This window comes from Ochotona princeps, chromosome 14 (genome assembly GCF_030435755.1).
Source record: "Ochotona princeps isolate mOchPri1 chromosome 14, mOchPri1.hap1, whole genome shotgun sequence".
NCBI lineage: Eukaryota > Metazoa > Chordata > Mammalia > Lagomorpha > Ochotonidae > Ochotona > Ochotona princeps.
Window position 1 is genome coordinate 26,883,638 of NC_080845.1, and position 17,642 is coordinate 26,901,279.

Sequence of the window (17,642 nt, forward strand, 5' to 3'; positions counted from 1 at the left end):
TTTATCTTCCTGCAATTATTTATTATTACTTATTTTTTCGATCAAAGCACTGTCTACCTGTGCATTTGCCATGAGCAATCAGAAGTACCCTGACTCTGGTGTTTGCTGGACTCCTAGGAGATCATTCAAGCTCCCATTCTTAAATCTGGCAGCAATTTTGAGTGAATTGTTTCTACCATCCTACCCTTTCTGAACTAGGATTCAGTCTTGTCCTTGAGGAATTCAGGGACTAAGAATGTGAATGAGTGGGTGCAGTGTTAGTGGCCCCATGCATGAGCAAAGGTGCGGATGCTGTGAGGCCCTGTGCGGGACTGTGGGCTTGTGGCAGGTTGGGGAGCCCTGTGAGGCTGGGACACCTGCCGAGTTCCAGAGGCGGAGCAGGAACTCCCAGGCCAAGCTCATGCTCTGCATGAGCAGATGTGTGCAGCTGGGCAAGAGAGCAGTGCAATGTTGCTGAGGCATGATGGTGCAGCCCAAGGGGGCCTGGGTAATTGCCTTCCCAGATGGGCACATTGGACTATGAACCCACTGTTCCCAGGGAGATGATGGGAGGCTCATTTGCAAGCCTGGACCCAAGACAGGAGCTGTCAGCACTGACTCTTCATAGGAGTCAACAGACAGTCTGATGGGGAGGGCGGAACATTTTGAGGGACCAGCCGTGTGACCTGATGAGGTAACTCTTGCCAGGTTGCGAAGCTACCAGGTTTTAGACAAAATACTTAACAGAAAGTTCCTCTGGGTGGTAGCCAGGGTGTGTCCTGGCCCAAGTCTCCAGGGACAGGGAGCAAAACAATGTCCATGAGTGGACCCGGAGGCAGACGGTATGGCCCCTGCTCAGGGCAGCATGGCCTCCACTGACATGTGGGTAAGCTACTTAACCGCTGTGCTCCAGTGTCCTGATCTGTGGAATGGGGAGAACATCCCACAGCTCATTAACCCTGCAAAGGAGGATTAAATGAGGTAATAATGGGCTAAAGTTGATCATCAGTATCTAGCATATAGTGAATGTGGACCATGCGTACTGATCATGGTAGGAGAGGGCCTTGCCCTACTCCAGGGGGTCCCAGGGGTATGCAGGCAGCTCTTCTCAAGCTTCACTCTCAGCTGAAGAACAGGAGGCCCACTCCCAGCCCCATTATCTCATTGGCAAGAAAGGCCACTTTTATCAGTCACGGAGGGGGAGGCCTTCCTTGCACTGGCGTTGGAGTGCAGCGTGGGGACAACTCTTCCGCTGCGAGCAGATTGCTTGTCTACAAAACAGACTGGCCTGTCTGGCAGCCTCCTGGCCAGGAGCTTCAGCAGTCACAAGGACACGTGCACAGGCTTTGCAGGCAGAGGTTGGGGCCCCGACCCTGGGAGGCATCACGTAGTTCCCTCACCTGTCTCCAGCACTCTGACTGCCCACCCTAGACATGGAGCTCAGACATGCCCAGGTCCTGATTTAGGTATTTGAAGAATGAGTAATCCCTGGGTAGTGAAGTCACAAAAAAGTATCTCATGTGTGCAGGGTTTCTGAGTTTACAAAAACACATTAGCTCACTTGAGCAACTTACACAAAATGCAGGATGATGTGACATCCTCTTCTATTGATGGGGGAACCAAGCATGAGGAAGGCCAAGTGATTCCCCCAAGTCAGATAAGTAGGAGCATTTCCCACTAACACACACACAGGCTCTTACACAAGAGTGCGCTTTGTTTTCTCTTTACGCTGTGCTATTCTGGGTAGTTTCCTGTTTTTCTGGGCAAAAACATGTTCCAAACAGTTTGTACAATCTAAATTGCTAGGACCTGTACACTTGAGAATTTCACAAGTGATTCCATAGCCTTGGCCTCACATGTGCCCCCCGAGAGTTCATGGGAGACACCGAAGGGCACCGGGAGCAGATGCCACTTCCCTACCTTCGCCAGGCACGCTGGATGACTGTGGCCGCCCTGTTCTTCCTGCGAAACAGCTCCTTCCGGTTCCTTTCTCTCTGGATTATCTGCAGCCGGAGCTCTACGGGCAGAAGGTCAATGTTCACACTCTGCGCAGTGAGGGCCAGAGCTGCAGGTTCAGTCTCCTTAGACACCTGCACGTCCCCAGATGGGGTGGTTGTCCGCAGCTCCCTGGCTCGGGGCCTCAGCTCCTCTGTGCTCGGTGGCAGGTCTGAATTGTCTCCTGTGGGTTTGTCGTGGGCAGCTCTGTTTCGTGGCATGCGATGGTGGAGAGGATTCGGTCCGATATGTATCCCTACCTCCCTGGCACTGCCAGGCCGGCTGGAACCAGCAGGGGAGCACCTTCTACCTCTGACTTCTTGCATGTGCCTTTTTTGGGGGACACCTTTGGCCTTGGGTGGCATGTCTTGCCGCTGGCTGGGTTTCCTGTGGCCTTCGCGCTGCGGGCAGCTCACAGCCGCATGACTGGTGTCCTCCCCTTTCTCATTAGGCCCAGGCGGCCTGGTGGAGGGTGGCTGCTTCACAAGGCCTCTTCCCTTCTCATACCGCTGCTCGCCACCTGTCTCGCCCCCGGGCTTCTCGGCAGATGGGACTCTGGGACACCTGTTCCCCTCATTGCCTGTATTGGACTGGAAGTGGACACAGGCAGATCGGCCTTTGGAATGCTCCTTGGCTATTTCTTGGTGAGGCAAAGAAAAAGGACACTGTTTACTGTCCAAACCTTGCACAGTAGGGAAATTCTGCTTATGTATTTATATAAAACATGCAGATTTGTCCTGTAGCACCACCATAGCAGTGGCTGTTACCACTAGGAAAACCATTCCTTAACTTCAGTCATGATAGAGGAAGTGTGCAAGCCAGAAATGCTGATGACAAATAAAGAACATCCTTGTGAAGGCACTGTCATGCCTGCATGAAAATAAAGGAAGTCTCAGGAGGGCCCAGACACAGATCACTGAAACTCAGCCATGGATGTGTGAGCCGATCCAGCAACAGTGGAGATGGGTGGTGGCATGGGCAGCACAGGGTCTGCTTAAATAGCTGGTTGTATCTCAACATCTTGAAAGGAACAGAAAACAAGGCTTCCCAGGCAGAAAGTGAACTCAGAGACTCTGCAGGAAACCAGGGTTCCAGAACTGATAAAATTGCAGAAATGCTATTTGGATTAAAAAGAAAAATTTGTTCATTGTGTGTGCATGGTGCAGTGGCTGAAGCTGCTGCGTCCGTGTCAGAGTATGTGCTTGAAAGCTTCCGGTCCAGCTTCCTGATAATGTGCGTGTTGGGACGGCAGCTGGTGACAGCTCAAGTACTAGTGGTCTTACCACCCCTGTGGCTGACACACAAGAGGTTCCTGGCTCTTGGCTTTGACCTGGTCAACCCTGAATGCTATAGGCATTTGGGGTGAACTATTGAATGAGAGCTCTTTCTTCCCTCCCGCCTCATTTTGCATTTTAAAAATACATAAATAATTTTTTAAAAGTCTCATCAGGCCAGTATGATTGCCTCGTGGCTAAATCCTTGCCTTGCAACTGGCTCTGGGATCCCATGTGGGTGCCTGCTCATGTTCCAGTTGCTCCACCTCCCTTTCAGCTTCCTGCGCGTGGCTTGGGAAGGCAATAGAGGACGGCTCAGAGCCTTGTGATCCTGCACCCATGTGGGAGGCTGGGAAGAGGCTCCTTGCTTCAGATCAGCTTAGCTCCAGCTGTTGTGGTCACTTGGGGAGTGAACCAATGGAAGAAAGATCTTTCTGTCTCTCCTTTTCTCTGTAAATCTGCCTTTCCAATTAAAAACAAATCTTAAAAAAAAAAAGTCTCAGTAGCAGTGGGAAGTTTTATTCTGAAATCAAAAATCAAAGTTCTGTGCCTCCCATGGCTTTGGTGTTCATTTAGTCTCAATCCATAGAAGATATTAATATAAAAACTGATCCAAGTGGTATCTGAGGAACCACCCAGAAGCTGACAGTTTGTAACATGCCCTCTATTCAGGCTGCACCAGGGGAGTCCTCTGAAAATGACTTCATAGCCCCCAATTATAAGGTGTCTGGAGTAATAATCTACTACAAGTGATAACAAATGGACATATAGCAAGGTTAATCTATTAGTGTGCACACACACAGAGATTGAATACATAAAAGTATAACCAAAAAAAATTGAGAAAGAACTAAATACAACATCAGAAATGAAAAATTTAGTTTCAGTGTAAAAGACAATAAAGGAATTTCTATTTCTCTGGCAGAATTGAGGCATTCTCTCTGCTGCAGACAACAGAACACTGAAGAGGGTTACAGACAACCTGTTCAAAGGCACCGAGGAGCTAGCAAGACAGAAGAAAGATACATGGAATCTGGATCCAGAAGAATCTGCTAAGAAGAACGGATGAGCAAGACACTAGTAGCTACATGTCCCAAAGTTTGGGGGACAAACCAGAACCTGTTCCTTTTGTAGTGGGACCCCAGAAGGCTGTGCCGTAGAAGGAAGGTAGAACAGCGGCAGCCTGAGCCTCCGGGCACTGTAGCCGAGCTGTGCATCATCCTGCTCTGGGCACTGGATTAAAGTGTCCTTGGCCTTGCTGTCCCTAACGGTCAGAGGCCACTGAAATCTGTTCCAAAACAGATTTTATTTTCACTTATTCTAATTTTATTTGAAATGCACAGACAGGAAGACAGAACAAGATCCTCTATCTGTTTTGGAAGCAGAGTAGCAAGAGTGGATCCAGGCATTCCAGTTTGGGAGATGCAGTGAAATGCCTACCTCAGAGACAGATTCTATAGTAATGCACTTCCATGGGATGGTGTAGCTTAAACTATTCCACTCTTGATTTAATAAAGTATTGGATATGAGAAAATGTACCTGTCTCTGCTAATCTGTGAGAAACAAAGTGACAAAATAATTCACAAAGAGCTTAATTACTTAGGGGGTGGGAAAGGAGTAAAATGGAGCAAGAACTGGAGATGGGGTGTAGAAAGGAAGAGGGAGCCACACATCTCTGAGTACACTTTCAGAGAACCATTATGATATCACACATAGAACCACTGAAAACAAGATATCAGTCTATGCCTTGTGAAATGCCACCATCCCAAACACTACCAACCACCAAATGCTGGTGAGGGGGTAGGACAACAGTACCTTCACTGCTGGCAGAAATGCAACACAGTCCCTTCAGAGTGCACTTGGAAACTAAACATAATCTTATCATAAGTGCAGCAATTTCACTCCTTTGTATTTACCCAAATGAATCCAAAACTTATTGTACACACTGCCTGCGTATCTGAAGCAGCTTTATTCATAATGGTCAAAACTGGGAGACAAGAAAATGAGTGGTAGTACATCCAGACAATGGAATATTACATAGCACTAAAAAAAATGAGCTCTCAAAAATGAAAGGACATGGAGGAACGTTAAATGAGAAGTCAGTCTGGAAAGATTACATGCTGTATATTTCCAACCATAGTATACTCTAGAAAAGCCAAAACTACGCAGACAATAAAATGATCAGTTGTTTCCATGGGTTAAGAGAGAGAAAAAGAGAGAGAGACAGAGAGAGAGACAGGTGGAGGCAGTGAAAATATGACACTATCATGGTACACGCTCACCATTATCCAGTTGCTCTGTCTTGGATAGTTTAGAGGCCTGTGAGTTGTGCAACTGAAGATATAATTAAGTACCTAAATGCACATAACTGGAGCAAGGAAGAGTATCTTTGGCATAAAGATGGCAATGTGTTACGTTAGCTATTATCCCAGTACTAATTGGAAGGTTCCCACTCCCAACAGTCATGCCCACTGGCCCTGACAGCCCATATGGTGAGAAGAAAACGCCAGGGACTGTCCTTAAAACAGTGAGCTTCTCCTCAGATACTCCTGAGAACCATATTGACTCAAAGACAACTTTATCCCACCACTACCCACAAGAAATCTGCCCCCAAGACAACTCAATTCTACCTCAAAGATCATACCATCCTGTGGTTCACCTGCTACTAGGCAAACCCTCTCTGGTCCCTCAAACCCATTTTGCATTTAAGCAGTCATCTTTCTAAAATTATGTATCCTTTCAACTCCGCTGACCATCGTGACAATGGGTCACATTTACTGAGTGCTTAAACCACTGTATTTAAATCTTAACAAAATGTTTATTTAAAAGGCAGAGTGACACAGATAGAAGGATAGAGGAAGAGATCTTCCACCACCACCCTACCCCACCACACCAAATTAGTGCAGCTGGGTTGGGCCAAAGCCAGAAGCCTGGAACTCCATCAAGGTCTCCTATGTGGTTGGCAGGAACCCAAGCACTTAAGCCATCTTCCACTGCTTTTCCAGGCACATCAGCAGGGACCTGCACCAATAGCAGAGCAGTTGGGACTAAAACTGGTGCTCCAATATGGGATGCTAGTGTCACAGGTGGTGGTTTAATGGGCTGTGTCACAGCACCAGCCCATCCTGCAGATCTTGACCTGAGGTTTGCTGTCTTCTACATAAGGTATAGTTGAGAGACAGTTTGAGAATTATGTAACTTGCTCAGTGTTACAGAGCTGACAAGTGGTAGTTTAAGTATGAACATAGGCTGGGTTGGTCAAAGTTTGTGCATTTAACCAAAATGCTCTGCATACATTGTACACAATAGAAAAGGGAAGAATTTCTAACAAAGAGGAGAAAGAAATATTGCTGAGGAACCTTGAACAGTTCCCCCTTTTCAGGGCCTGAATTTGCTGATGAGCTTTGGGAGATGGCATAGATGCTTTCTGAAGTTCCTCCAAGTTTCAGCATTTTCTCTGTGTACAGAACAAAAGGGGTCCATAGTCCCATCTCGTGATCCCAACCCCTCAAAGTTTATACTGCCTAAGCACTGATCAATTGAAGTAGCTGCAACCCTTCCTTTTGTAGCTAAAAGTAACTGGGTCGTGGTGTCCTTCATCCAGCAACATTCATGTCTCCTTGGAATGCCATGCAAGAGAGACTCTAGTCAAGGCCAGTCTTGATTCTTGGAAGTATCTGTCTACTTCTTTTGCCTGTGGCCCCTGGGGCAGGTGAATAAGGGCAAAGGCTGCCCATGCAGGTGGAGCTCCCCTTCCTTACGTCTGAAGCACCTCAGCAGCCTGCATCCCTGTAGCTGTCCTTTCTCACAAGTCCTCTATTCTGCCTCCACTTCCCACCCTCAAAGAGAGGATTCCCTGCTTTAGAGTTGTTTGATAAGAGTAGCTTTCAAATTTTTTTGGCAAGTTCCTGCATCCCATATTGGGTTCCAGCTGCTCCACTTCCCATCCAGCTCCTTGCTAATGGGCCTGGGAGAGCAGAAAATGGCTCAAGTGCTTCGGCCTCTGTTCTCATATTAGGGACCCAGAGAAAGCTCCTGGTTTCAGACCACCCCACATCTTTGGCTGTTGAGGCCATCTGGGCAGTGCACCAGTGGATGGAAGATTTCTCTTTGTGTCTCTCCTAATTGCAACTCTGTCTTTCAAATAAAAGTAAATAAATGTTTAATAAATTATTTTGACAGTGACCTATACCAAAAAAATTAGTCCAGTTTACTTCTATGCATACATGCACATACACAAAATAACAGGCACACAGATGTATATTGCACAGTTAGAACTGGAATAGATTTTATTACCCTTTTAACATGCAGTGTACTTTGATAATTTTTAATTGTATCCTGTCTCATGAAACACACACAGAGGGGCAGGCATTTAGCCTAGCAGTTAAGACCACGCTTAGGATGCTCATAGCCAACATCAGAGTATCCAATGTCTTGCTAATGTGGACCCTGGGAGGCAGCTGGTGATGACTTAAGTAGTTGGGACGTCTGTAGGAGACTTGGATTGAGTGACCAGCTCTGGGTTTTGGCCTAGCCTAACCCCAGCTGTTACAGGCATTTGGGAGAATGAACCAATGAACTCTCTTTCTCCCTTCCCTCCCTCTAAAACAATGAAATATGCAGGTCCACTTCCTTAATTTCATGAGCCATATGTGCCCTGAAAAATATTGTTAAGTCCCATTAGATTGCCTTGTGGAAATCCAGCTGGTATCAGTATAGCCAAAGGACAAAGGTTTGGTTCCTAGAAAACAATCCAGTGCTCTCCTGAGGCTTGCAAATTGGCTTATTTGTGTAAGCTACTCCCAGGGATGCCTGCATCCCATATGGGTGCTGATTCAAGTCCTGGCAGCTACATTTCCAGTTTAGAAATGCACCTGGGAAAGCAGGGGAAGATGGCTGAACTGCATGGGCACCTGTACCCATGTAGGAGACCTGCATGGAGTCTCCTGGCACAGTGTCATTCTCCTGGCTTTGGCATGTTCCAGCCAAGGCTATTACAGCCATCTGGGGAGAAAGCCAGTACATGAAGATCTGTCTCACCCTCTCTCTTTGTGACTCTGCCTTTCAAATAAATTATTCAATCTTGAGAAAATAAAACCCGATGGATTTCCCAGGATGTGAGACTGCTCTATCAGAATAAGATCAGCTTCAACCATTGGCCATTCAACTGACTGACCTGTAGTGCTAGTGTCTTGGGCATTCTGTAAGGCTAACATATACCCAATTACCCTGTATAGGTTCAAGAAGCCTAGAACTTCTGGACTTTCCCTTCCTTGCTCAGTAGAGTACTGGATTAGGGAAATTAGCATTTTCAATGTGAGATTATGAGGATTAAGTGTAATTCTTGGGGTACAGAGTAAACTCCAAGGTGTCCAATAATTTTTTAGAAAAGTGAGGTCAGCACAGCTTTACCTATACAGCCAATATTGTGCTCACTATGGTAGGACAGAAATTGATTGTGACTGTGAAGCTTTAGTACAGCTAGCACATAGCATGGGCATTCATCTGTTGAGTGAATGCATGCACAGTGACCCAGTGAACTGTGTAAATGCAAATGTTTGCCAAACAAATGTGATTTTGTTTACAGAAAGCCTGAGTGCTTTCCATCATAGGCTTAATGACCTTTCACGTCTGAATCTCTAAGTACTTACTACCACCCAGCTATAACTTCAGCAAGTAAAATTTTCTTAGTAAGATTCACTGAAAGGTGCTAGGGATGTAGAAACAGGAGAGCTATTATAGCCTCTTAAAATACAATGTTTAATGGCCAAAGAGTCTAACACACACACATCTTTGCAGAATGATTTTGTCACACTGTCCATCCAGCGATGGACTCTCTACTCCCTTGAATCTGAGCTACCTTTGTGACTTGCAACAAGAAGCAGAATGTGGTGGAAAGTTGCTTGAATGTTTTAGTGCCTTGGCTTCAAGAGGACTTCCAAGTTCTGCTTACCTTCTCTCTAAGTGCAGCTCTGATATGTATAGGAGACAGTCTGACCTACTGGAGAATGAAGGCTTTATCAAAGAGAGCTGCAACCTCCACCAGCAGTGGCTGCCAAACAGATGAGGGAGGCCGTCTGGATTTTCCAGCTCAGGTGATCCTTTGGCAGCCACATTGGAGAGCCCAGGTGACCCAGCAGAACTGCCTCACTAACCCACAGAAGTGTGAAAAACAATAATTGCTGTTTTTAAATGGGTAATTAAAAAAAATTTTTTTTTTGTTTGAGGCAGAAAGAGAGCCCTCATCACTGGTTCACTCCTCAAATGCTTAGAATGGCAGAGGCTGCTGGCTGGGGCTGAAGCCAGCAGCTAAAAATTCAATTCAGCTATCCCACATGGAAGGCAGGAATGCAATTACTTGAGCCATCACTGGTGCACTAGTAGGAACCTGGAACCGTGACCTACCCTCCAGTGTGGGAAGTGGGCAGCCCCATCACCTGGCCAAATGCTCAGCCCTGGAGTTTGAAGTTCTTTAGTTTTAAGAGTGGCTTGTTGTGCCACACAATTACCAACACAGAGATGGGTAACAATAGAGGGGAGACACTATCCTAACCTAATCTAAAACCTATGGCATTGACGTTGTGACTGGTGGGTAAACAAAAGATGGGAAAGGAATTAAGAGACTATAAGTGAAGGCAGGAAGAGCAGAGAATGGTGACTCCTGGTAGGAGCAGAGTATCCAGTAGAACTGCCATCTGTGGGACCATAGAAGGCAGAATATACACCCAATGAACTCACAGCTATGGCTCTGGAGACTTCAACTTCAGGAAGGTTGGAGAAACAGCAATTGCTTTTTAAGTTGCATGTAACAAGTTGTAGGTAGAAATAAGGAATTTGTCAGTTTTCAAGCTTAAGAAATGTAAAGATCTCAGGATGTGCTGGACAATGCAATAAAACTGCTAAATATTGTTATAGTTTCCAATACGCAACAGTTTTAAACAAGTTTAGCCTCAGGATGAAGGTCACATGAGAAGCATGTTTACAGCCCTTTGTTGAGGCCTCACAAAAGATTCAGGTGGGACACAGTAGGTTTTCTCAGATGGACAAAAAATTTCTAGGACTCTCAAAGAGGGTTTTCCCACAGGCAGCTGGGCATGTCAGATTAGAGAGAATTCTGTGTGACACGTAACTATAGATAGATAACTGCATTGCTGAGAGTACCACCAGCTTGAACAGAGACTGTTCAAAATCAGAAGATATTTGTGAGCTCCCACTCTCCACCCAGCAGGAAAGTGGCTGAGAAAGTGACTCAGTTGTGAGCATGGGTCATTTCTGGAGGATGAAGAAGGACGTCTCAGCAAGTAGAGCCAAGAGCGCAGGTAGCAAGGTCAAGCACCCCGGAGCCAGTGGACTAGGGGGCCACACAGGAGTGAGAGCACAGTGAAGGAACACCCCCTCTCTCAGGGTAGGTGCCTGCAGACAAGTGCCTCTAGGTGCCTCCTATCCTACACTTCAGGACAGGAGTGTCTTCTGTGGTTAATCTGTCCCTGTGTCACCACTGCTCACTGGTTTGTCCGGCTGGCTGATTTCTGAATCAGAAAGTAACTTGTCTGGGGAACTGGGACCACATTTGGACTTGTTATGAGTCTCAAGATCCAAACTTCAAGCTTACTTAATGTGATAACTGGGATGAGATTTTAGGGCCTTGGCAAAGGCATAAGAATATTTTGCATGTGGGAGAAATGTGACTAATCTGTGAACAAAAAGGAACTATGACGATCAGAATTTCCTCTTATCCTAATGCAAGCAAAAGCAGAGTTTGTTTCTCTACGTCATTTAGTCTAAAATGGTCTTGTAGCTCACATTTTAAATAAAGGTTATTTTTATTTATTTAAAACCCAAAACAAGTACGAGAAACATCCTCCATCCTCCAATTCACTCCCCAAATGCTTGCAATGGGCAAGAATGGCCCAGTGTGAAGCCAGCAGCCTAGATCTCCATCTGGGTGTCCCATGTGGGTGGCAGGAACCCAAGCACTTGAGCTATCACCTGCTGCCTTCCAGGATATATACAGAGATCTGGAGCAGAAGTGGAAAAGCCAGGCACTCCGATTGTGTTGTGGGCATTCTAAGAGCAGGTTAGCCCACCTGGCCCCAGTGTGCGCCTTTCATAACTTGCTTTGATGAAGAGAACAGCATATGTGCATTTGATAGCCTATTTCTCAAGAGGTATTGTGCTTTTGTTTTTGCTTTCTGAGAATGTTGTCCTGAGATCACTAGTCTGCTGGAGGATCAAAGACCATGTAGTGATGAGTCAAAGAATTTTACCTGATAGCCTCAATCGCGGGCCATTCATGTTAGTCTGTCTTAGATCCTGCAGTTCAATGGACTCTCCGCCTGAATGTAGCCCAGTGCATTTATCAGGTGAATCTGGTAGAGGAATGGAGCAATCAGATCACAGCATCATGAGGAATAATAAATCGCTGTGGATCTAAGCCACCTAGTTTTTAGTGTGGTTTGTTAGCTGTAAGTACATAACTGAGACAATCCTACTCTTACAAAGCTTGCAGTCTAGTACAAAAAACGTCTAAGTAAACCAGTAATCACAGAAAAGGGGATGGCTTTAAAGTAGAGAAATATAGGAGAGCATTGGGAGCATATGGCAGCAAAATGTAGCCTCATTTAGTGGGAAGGTATTTCCATGCAAAAGGAACATTCACCCTGAGATCTGCAAAGCAAGAGCTATGTGGATAAAAAGTGCAGCTGGGGACAGGTGTTTGATACACCAGATAAGATGCTGTTGGCAATGCCCACACCCCAGGTTGGATGCCTGGCTTTGAGTAATGGTTCCGTTTCTAGACATTTGGGGAGTGAGCAAGAGAGTAAATGCCTTAAAAATCTAGGGCCAGTGGTATAACAACCTAATCCTCCACCTACAGCACCATCCCACATGGATACCATTTCGAGTCGGATCCAGGTCCCTGCTGATGGCTTGGGAAAGCAGCACAGGATGGCTCAGATTCCCTGGATCCTGCCCTGATATGGGAGACCTGGAGGGGGCTCCTTTCTCCTGGCCTTGGATCAGCTCAGCTCTGGTTATCGAGGCCATTTGGGGAGTGAATCAGAGAATGGAAGATCTCTCTGTGTCTTCTTCTCTCTGTAAATCTGCCTTTCCATAAAAATAAATAAATCTTTTAAAAAAAAATCAGAGGGACAAAAAGAAGAGGGGAGAGAGATTAAAGAGAGAGAGAGAGAGAGAGAGAGACAGAGAGAGAGAGATCTTTCTAGTTTAATCCTGAAATGGCCACAGAAGCTAGGCCTAGGCTTGGCAGAAAACATGGGCCCAGAACACAGTGTAAGGCTCTCAGAAGGGCGGCAGGTATATAATTACCTGAACCATCACTTGCTATCTTCCAGGGTGGGCATTAAGAGGAAGCCAGACTGGAAGCTTAAGAGCAGGGACTCAAACCAGGCATCCGCAGTGATATCTTACCCACTGTGCCGAACACCTGCTCTTAAGATGTACACAGTGCCTGGCTAGATTACCAGTGTGACTTAATAACAGATCCTGAAGACCTATTATGGGGTTTGACTGTAACATTTTACAGGCAGGGAAACTGAATATCACAGGGATAGAATGAATTGTCCCAGTGGTAAATTAAATCATGTGATCCTTTCTGAGAGTCAATAAACTCAAAATTATTTTCTTAATGACAATAAAACAGCGTTTGCCCTTTTAGCTGTGTTGGGATTTACACTTACATTCGGGGGAGGGGGTGCCCACCATTGCCTAACTATACTAAAACTGCTTTGTGTCATCAATAGGCTTCATGCTGAACACATGCTTTTCTTCCAGGAGTCTGAAAGTGTGCTGTGTGCTAGGTACCTGTGTGACTGACTCCTGATAACAATTATGGAGTTCTTGGTTCTTAGTTCATATTTATTTATTTTGAAAGGGTAACAGAAAGAGAGAGAGATCTTCCATCTGCTAGATGACTTCTCAGATGGCTGCAAAGACAAAAAGACAGGCAGATTTTCCATCTGCTGTGCTATTTCTCAGATGCTGCAAAGGCTAGTGTTGAGCCCGTTGGTTCTTCCTCGTCTCCCACGTAGGGGCAGGGGCCCAAGCACTATGGAGGTCGTCTACTGCTTTTCCCAAGTAATCAGTTAAGAGCTCAGGATCTGAACCAACACTCACAAAAGATGCCACTGCAGCAGCTTTAACCACTATAGCTCAAAGCTGGCCTCTGGGAGAGGATTCTTGAAAGCTTGTGCATGGTGAACTCTGAATTCTACAGCATGCATCACCTCCCTCTGCTGCGTTTGTATGGTGTCATTTGTTCTAATGAGTCACAGCTGTGAGTGTAACCATCAGCTGAGACCTGTGAGTTCTCCTAGCAAGGGAGGTGCAGGTGGTCTGGGGAAGCCCTGACAGTTAGGCTGGTCGGTGGCACAGTAAGCCAAGCCTCCACCTTTGGTGCCGGCATCCCATCTAGGCACTGATTTGAATCCCAGCTACTCCACTTCTCATGCAATTCTCTGCCGATGGCCCACACCCTTAGGCCCCTGCACCCATGTGGGAGACCCAGAAGATGCTCCTCACTCCCAGCTTTGGACCAGCTCAGCTCTGGCCATAGCAACGACTTGGGGAGTGAACAAGGGATAGAAGCTCTGTCTTTCCCTCTCTCTCTATAATTCTGAGTTCCAAGTTAAATAAATAAATCTAAAAAAAAAAAAAAAAAAAAAAAGAAACCCTGATACAGTAAGTGAGCCCCATTTAGGATAAGCTCCCCAGCCCTATGCTAAGACACATATTAAAATTTGAAAGCTAAAGATAACAAATATTGAAAATAGACAGGGAGAAATGACCTGTTACCTGCAAGTGTTGAATACGAGCAATTGAATGAGTTCTCATATGAATGCATAGTAATAAGAGGGAAGTGGTACAATATTTTTCAAATAAAAGAACTGCCAACCATAAATTCTATATCTGGCTTAGTAATTCACTAGGGATAAAGCAAATATATTTTTAGGTACAGAAAAACTTTCAGAATTTATCCTATCATACTCTTAAAGACTGAAGAGCTTTGTTTTAATGTTTATTAATATAAAGAAAACAGTTTTCATGTGTCACACAGGTACAATTCTAAGACAATAACTATATTTCCCTGCTTCAATTCCCTTCCACCCTTCTTATCAATTATGCAAAAACATTATTTCAATACCTTCTGTAATTGCAAGTTTAATGCATCCTTAACCATGATATCTAACACAAAGTAGAAAGATTGCAGCTTTCTTCAGCCAAAGAATGATAAAAAAAAAAAGAATCCTGGAACATCAGGAAAGAAGAAACAACAGAGGAGCAGCAATAGACTATCCTTTTCATGAGTTTTATCAATTATATTTGAAGATTGAAACAAAACTTACAAGTATCTCTCTCACTCAGGCAGTGATTCAAAAGTAGGAGCAATAAAGACACCAAAGGAAGTGAAGCTTTCACATATCACTCCAAGTGATAAATGTTGATATTAGTAAGCCACTGTCATAAGTCATCTTTAGAACAATCACTACAAAAACAGACACTCAAAGCCCACTATAAATCAAGGTGGAATCCTAACAAATGTTCAAGTAACCCACAGGGAAGAAAAAGAAACAGAGCACTGGGAATCAGAGCAAACAAGTACAGAACAAATCATAAAATGGAGGTTTTAAGTCCCTACATACGTACAGATTTAGTGTCTACAGAGTAATTAAATATAAATGGCCTAAATACAGAAATCAGAAGAGTCCAGAGTCCAGGCATTGGCATCAGATAACAAAGGCAATACACCTACCGTTTGACTCTCTGGAGTCTGTCCCTTGCCATTCTGAAACACATGGCTCCTTCTGAGGGCCTCTGCCCAGAGACCCTCTTGCAGACCCTCTGCAGGCTCCTGGCTCAGGAACCTGGACCATGTTGCCAACAGGAAGCTGTTCGCTGGGGGTCAGGCTCTGCCGGCTGAGCTCATCCTGGGGCAGGCTAGGAGGGGCTTGAGGTCTGCTGGAGTCCGGGCTCAGCCTTCCTTTTTGTTTTTCAGCCTCTTTTCGCTTGTTTTCTTCTTCCCGCTTTCTGAAAGCAAAGCCCAAGAAGAAGGAAAAAAAATTAAAGAGTATCACCTGATTAAGTGTCCTGAGTGAGATTTAGATTTTAAAAGGAGCTACGATGTCACAGAAGGGGTTTAGAAATTCACACCAAAAGCAGGCTTTTTCACCAGATACAAATAAGAATCATCTCGTTTTCACCAGGTTTTTTAGTTCCAAAGACGATGGAGCTGACAAGAATCATAGATCGATTTTTGCAGTAATTGAGATACACATGACAGGTAACTTTTGTTTGTGTGACCCAACACATTCCCAGGAGTATGTGGGCTCTCCGCTCTTGGTTAATGCTCCTCCTTTTTCTTTTCTAGAATGCCACAGAGGATGACAGTTATAACGATGCCGTTGAATGTGCTCTACTTCTTGTTAAAAAGAACCACTGACAAATTTTCATGACTAATTGAAGAAATTACTTGCCAAGCACCATCCAGCTGATGAAAACACACCTGTGGGTTGGGTTACAAGGCTGCCATTGAGAGCTCCTGCCAGTTTTTCAAAGCTACTACTTCCTGTGCAAATGTAGCCCAGAAGGTAGCCTGATTTTTAGAACGTCATAACCAGGAGCTAGTTTCTAAGCTGGGATCCTTGAGAGGCAACTGAACAGAAATGGGCTGGACAGGAGAGGCCAGGTCTCAATATGAGTGTGTGAGTGAGGCAGGTGGGACTGAATTAGCCAGGAAGGGATGAGGAGCCTAAGGATGAAGCAGCCAAGGTAAGGACAGGATGCTAGTAATTCACAGGGATTTTCTAGGTAAATATAAAAGGGGGAAAATGTGACATTTCTGTCTCTCCTCTGTTATATACCAGAGATATAGAAATGAGGAGCACAGAGTTCCGGTTCACCATAGGATTTTCTAACCGCGAGAGAACACCCAGGAAACGAAGAGCTAACATATGATAAAGGAAATGCGAGCCCAGTGCACTTGCAGAGGGCAAGTAGTGACTGCATCTAGAGGAGTCAAGAAAGCTCCAGCTCCTCCATGACATGTAGTTTACAGGCAGGGAGGTGGGAACCAGGGTTTGGCTGTGAGTGAAGAGACTAGCCCAAGGCAGGTAATATAAGCAAGCTGTTCCCAGCTGTAGGCAATTGCCTAGGCTGCCTTGTTGCTAGGGGTCACGCCCAACTAGGCTGTGGTATCTGCTGGTGTGCAAGAACATCAGGCCTGTGGTGCGCTGGGCTGGGCTAGGCCACAGCACCTGTCAATTTGTGTGAGAGATGGGCCTGGGAGAGGAACTGACCAGGAAGCTGCTTCCACCAGCATGTGCGTTGGCTGGTGAGGGTGACAGACCAAATCTGATCCTGCACTGGCTGCCACACACAAGTCAAGTCTGGATCACTCCAGGTGAAGTTTCTTGGGAGACTCCCTAATTAGATCACTGGATTGAAATCCTAGCGATAGAGAAAATCACAAGATATGTGGCCCGAACTTGGAGTGCATGTATTGGGACTGGGCCTCCTTGGTTGCCGATACCTGTGCAGTGGACAATGTGCCCAGGTGCACGTGGAGGACATGACATCCAGCTCATCTAGGCCAGTAGATGTCTAGTGCCTTGTCAGAGGATGGGAAGCAGAACAGTCTGGACAACTCTCCAGGCCAAGCTTTGCATGGATACACGCTGAGGTGGACCTGGTCAGGCAATAGACCTTGAAGAGATTTTATGTACCCTGGTACAACAAAGCTGACAACTTTTCAGAACTATTAAAACCACTCATGTAACACCTTCGGAACATTCTCCCCTAAATTGGGGGCTCTAAGGTGTTATCAAACGACCATCCCCCATCCCCGGGTACGGATGTAGCCTGAGTGGGGAGTCTCTCCACCCTCGTCAAACCAAGAAAACAACTGAAATATTTGTCCCAACCACCTTCCTCTGCACCTCGATTCTTCCCTCCCTAATCAGAGGCCAACATGGGTGTGCGTCCCTTTCAACTATGTAAACAACATTAAATATAAAAGAAAAAATTGGGAAAAAAAGACAGCTGGGGTTGTCCTACTTCTGACATTTGAATAATGTTTGTTGTACAGGAAGACAGTTCATAGCTACTGCTCAGAAAGAGAATTTGGAAGCTGTCTGCCTGAGGCTCAATTTACAGTAGGATGATTAGGAGTATGGTGGAGAGAGCTCTGTGCTGGAAAGTACAAGAAGATTTCTGGTCCTACTTCTGCTAACTACCAACCCCCCAGGAGAGGCACATTCTGATGTGGTTGCCCATGTCTACGACTCATCTCAACCTGATTTACAGTGTGCATGGGGGGTGTCTGGAATATCAGCTGTTGGGGTTTCGTTCGTAATGAGACGGAGAGCTGTTTTATCCTAA

General features: G+C 45.6%; 1 protein-coding gene across 4 annotated transcripts in view; it reads right to left on the minus strand.

The window, feature by feature from the left end:
• Positions 1-17,642, minus strand: part of INVS (inversin) — a 153,863-nt gene that overhangs the window by 5,139 nt on the left and 131,082 nt on the right. For 2 of the 4 annotated variants that reach the window (XM_058672761.1, XM_058672760.1), the window contains 2 exons: positions 15,019-15,293; positions 1,900-2,614 (listed from right to left, as the gene is read on the minus strand). In XM_058672761.1, coding sequence (XP_058528744.1) covers positions 1,900-2,614; positions 15,019-15,293 — 990 coding nt within the window. Of the gene's footprint in view, positions 1-1,899; positions 2,615-11,512; positions 11,615-15,018; positions 15,294-17,642 lie in introns of all 4 variants that reach the window. The other 2 variants (XM_058672762.1, XM_058672763.1) reach the window with 2 other exon arrangements.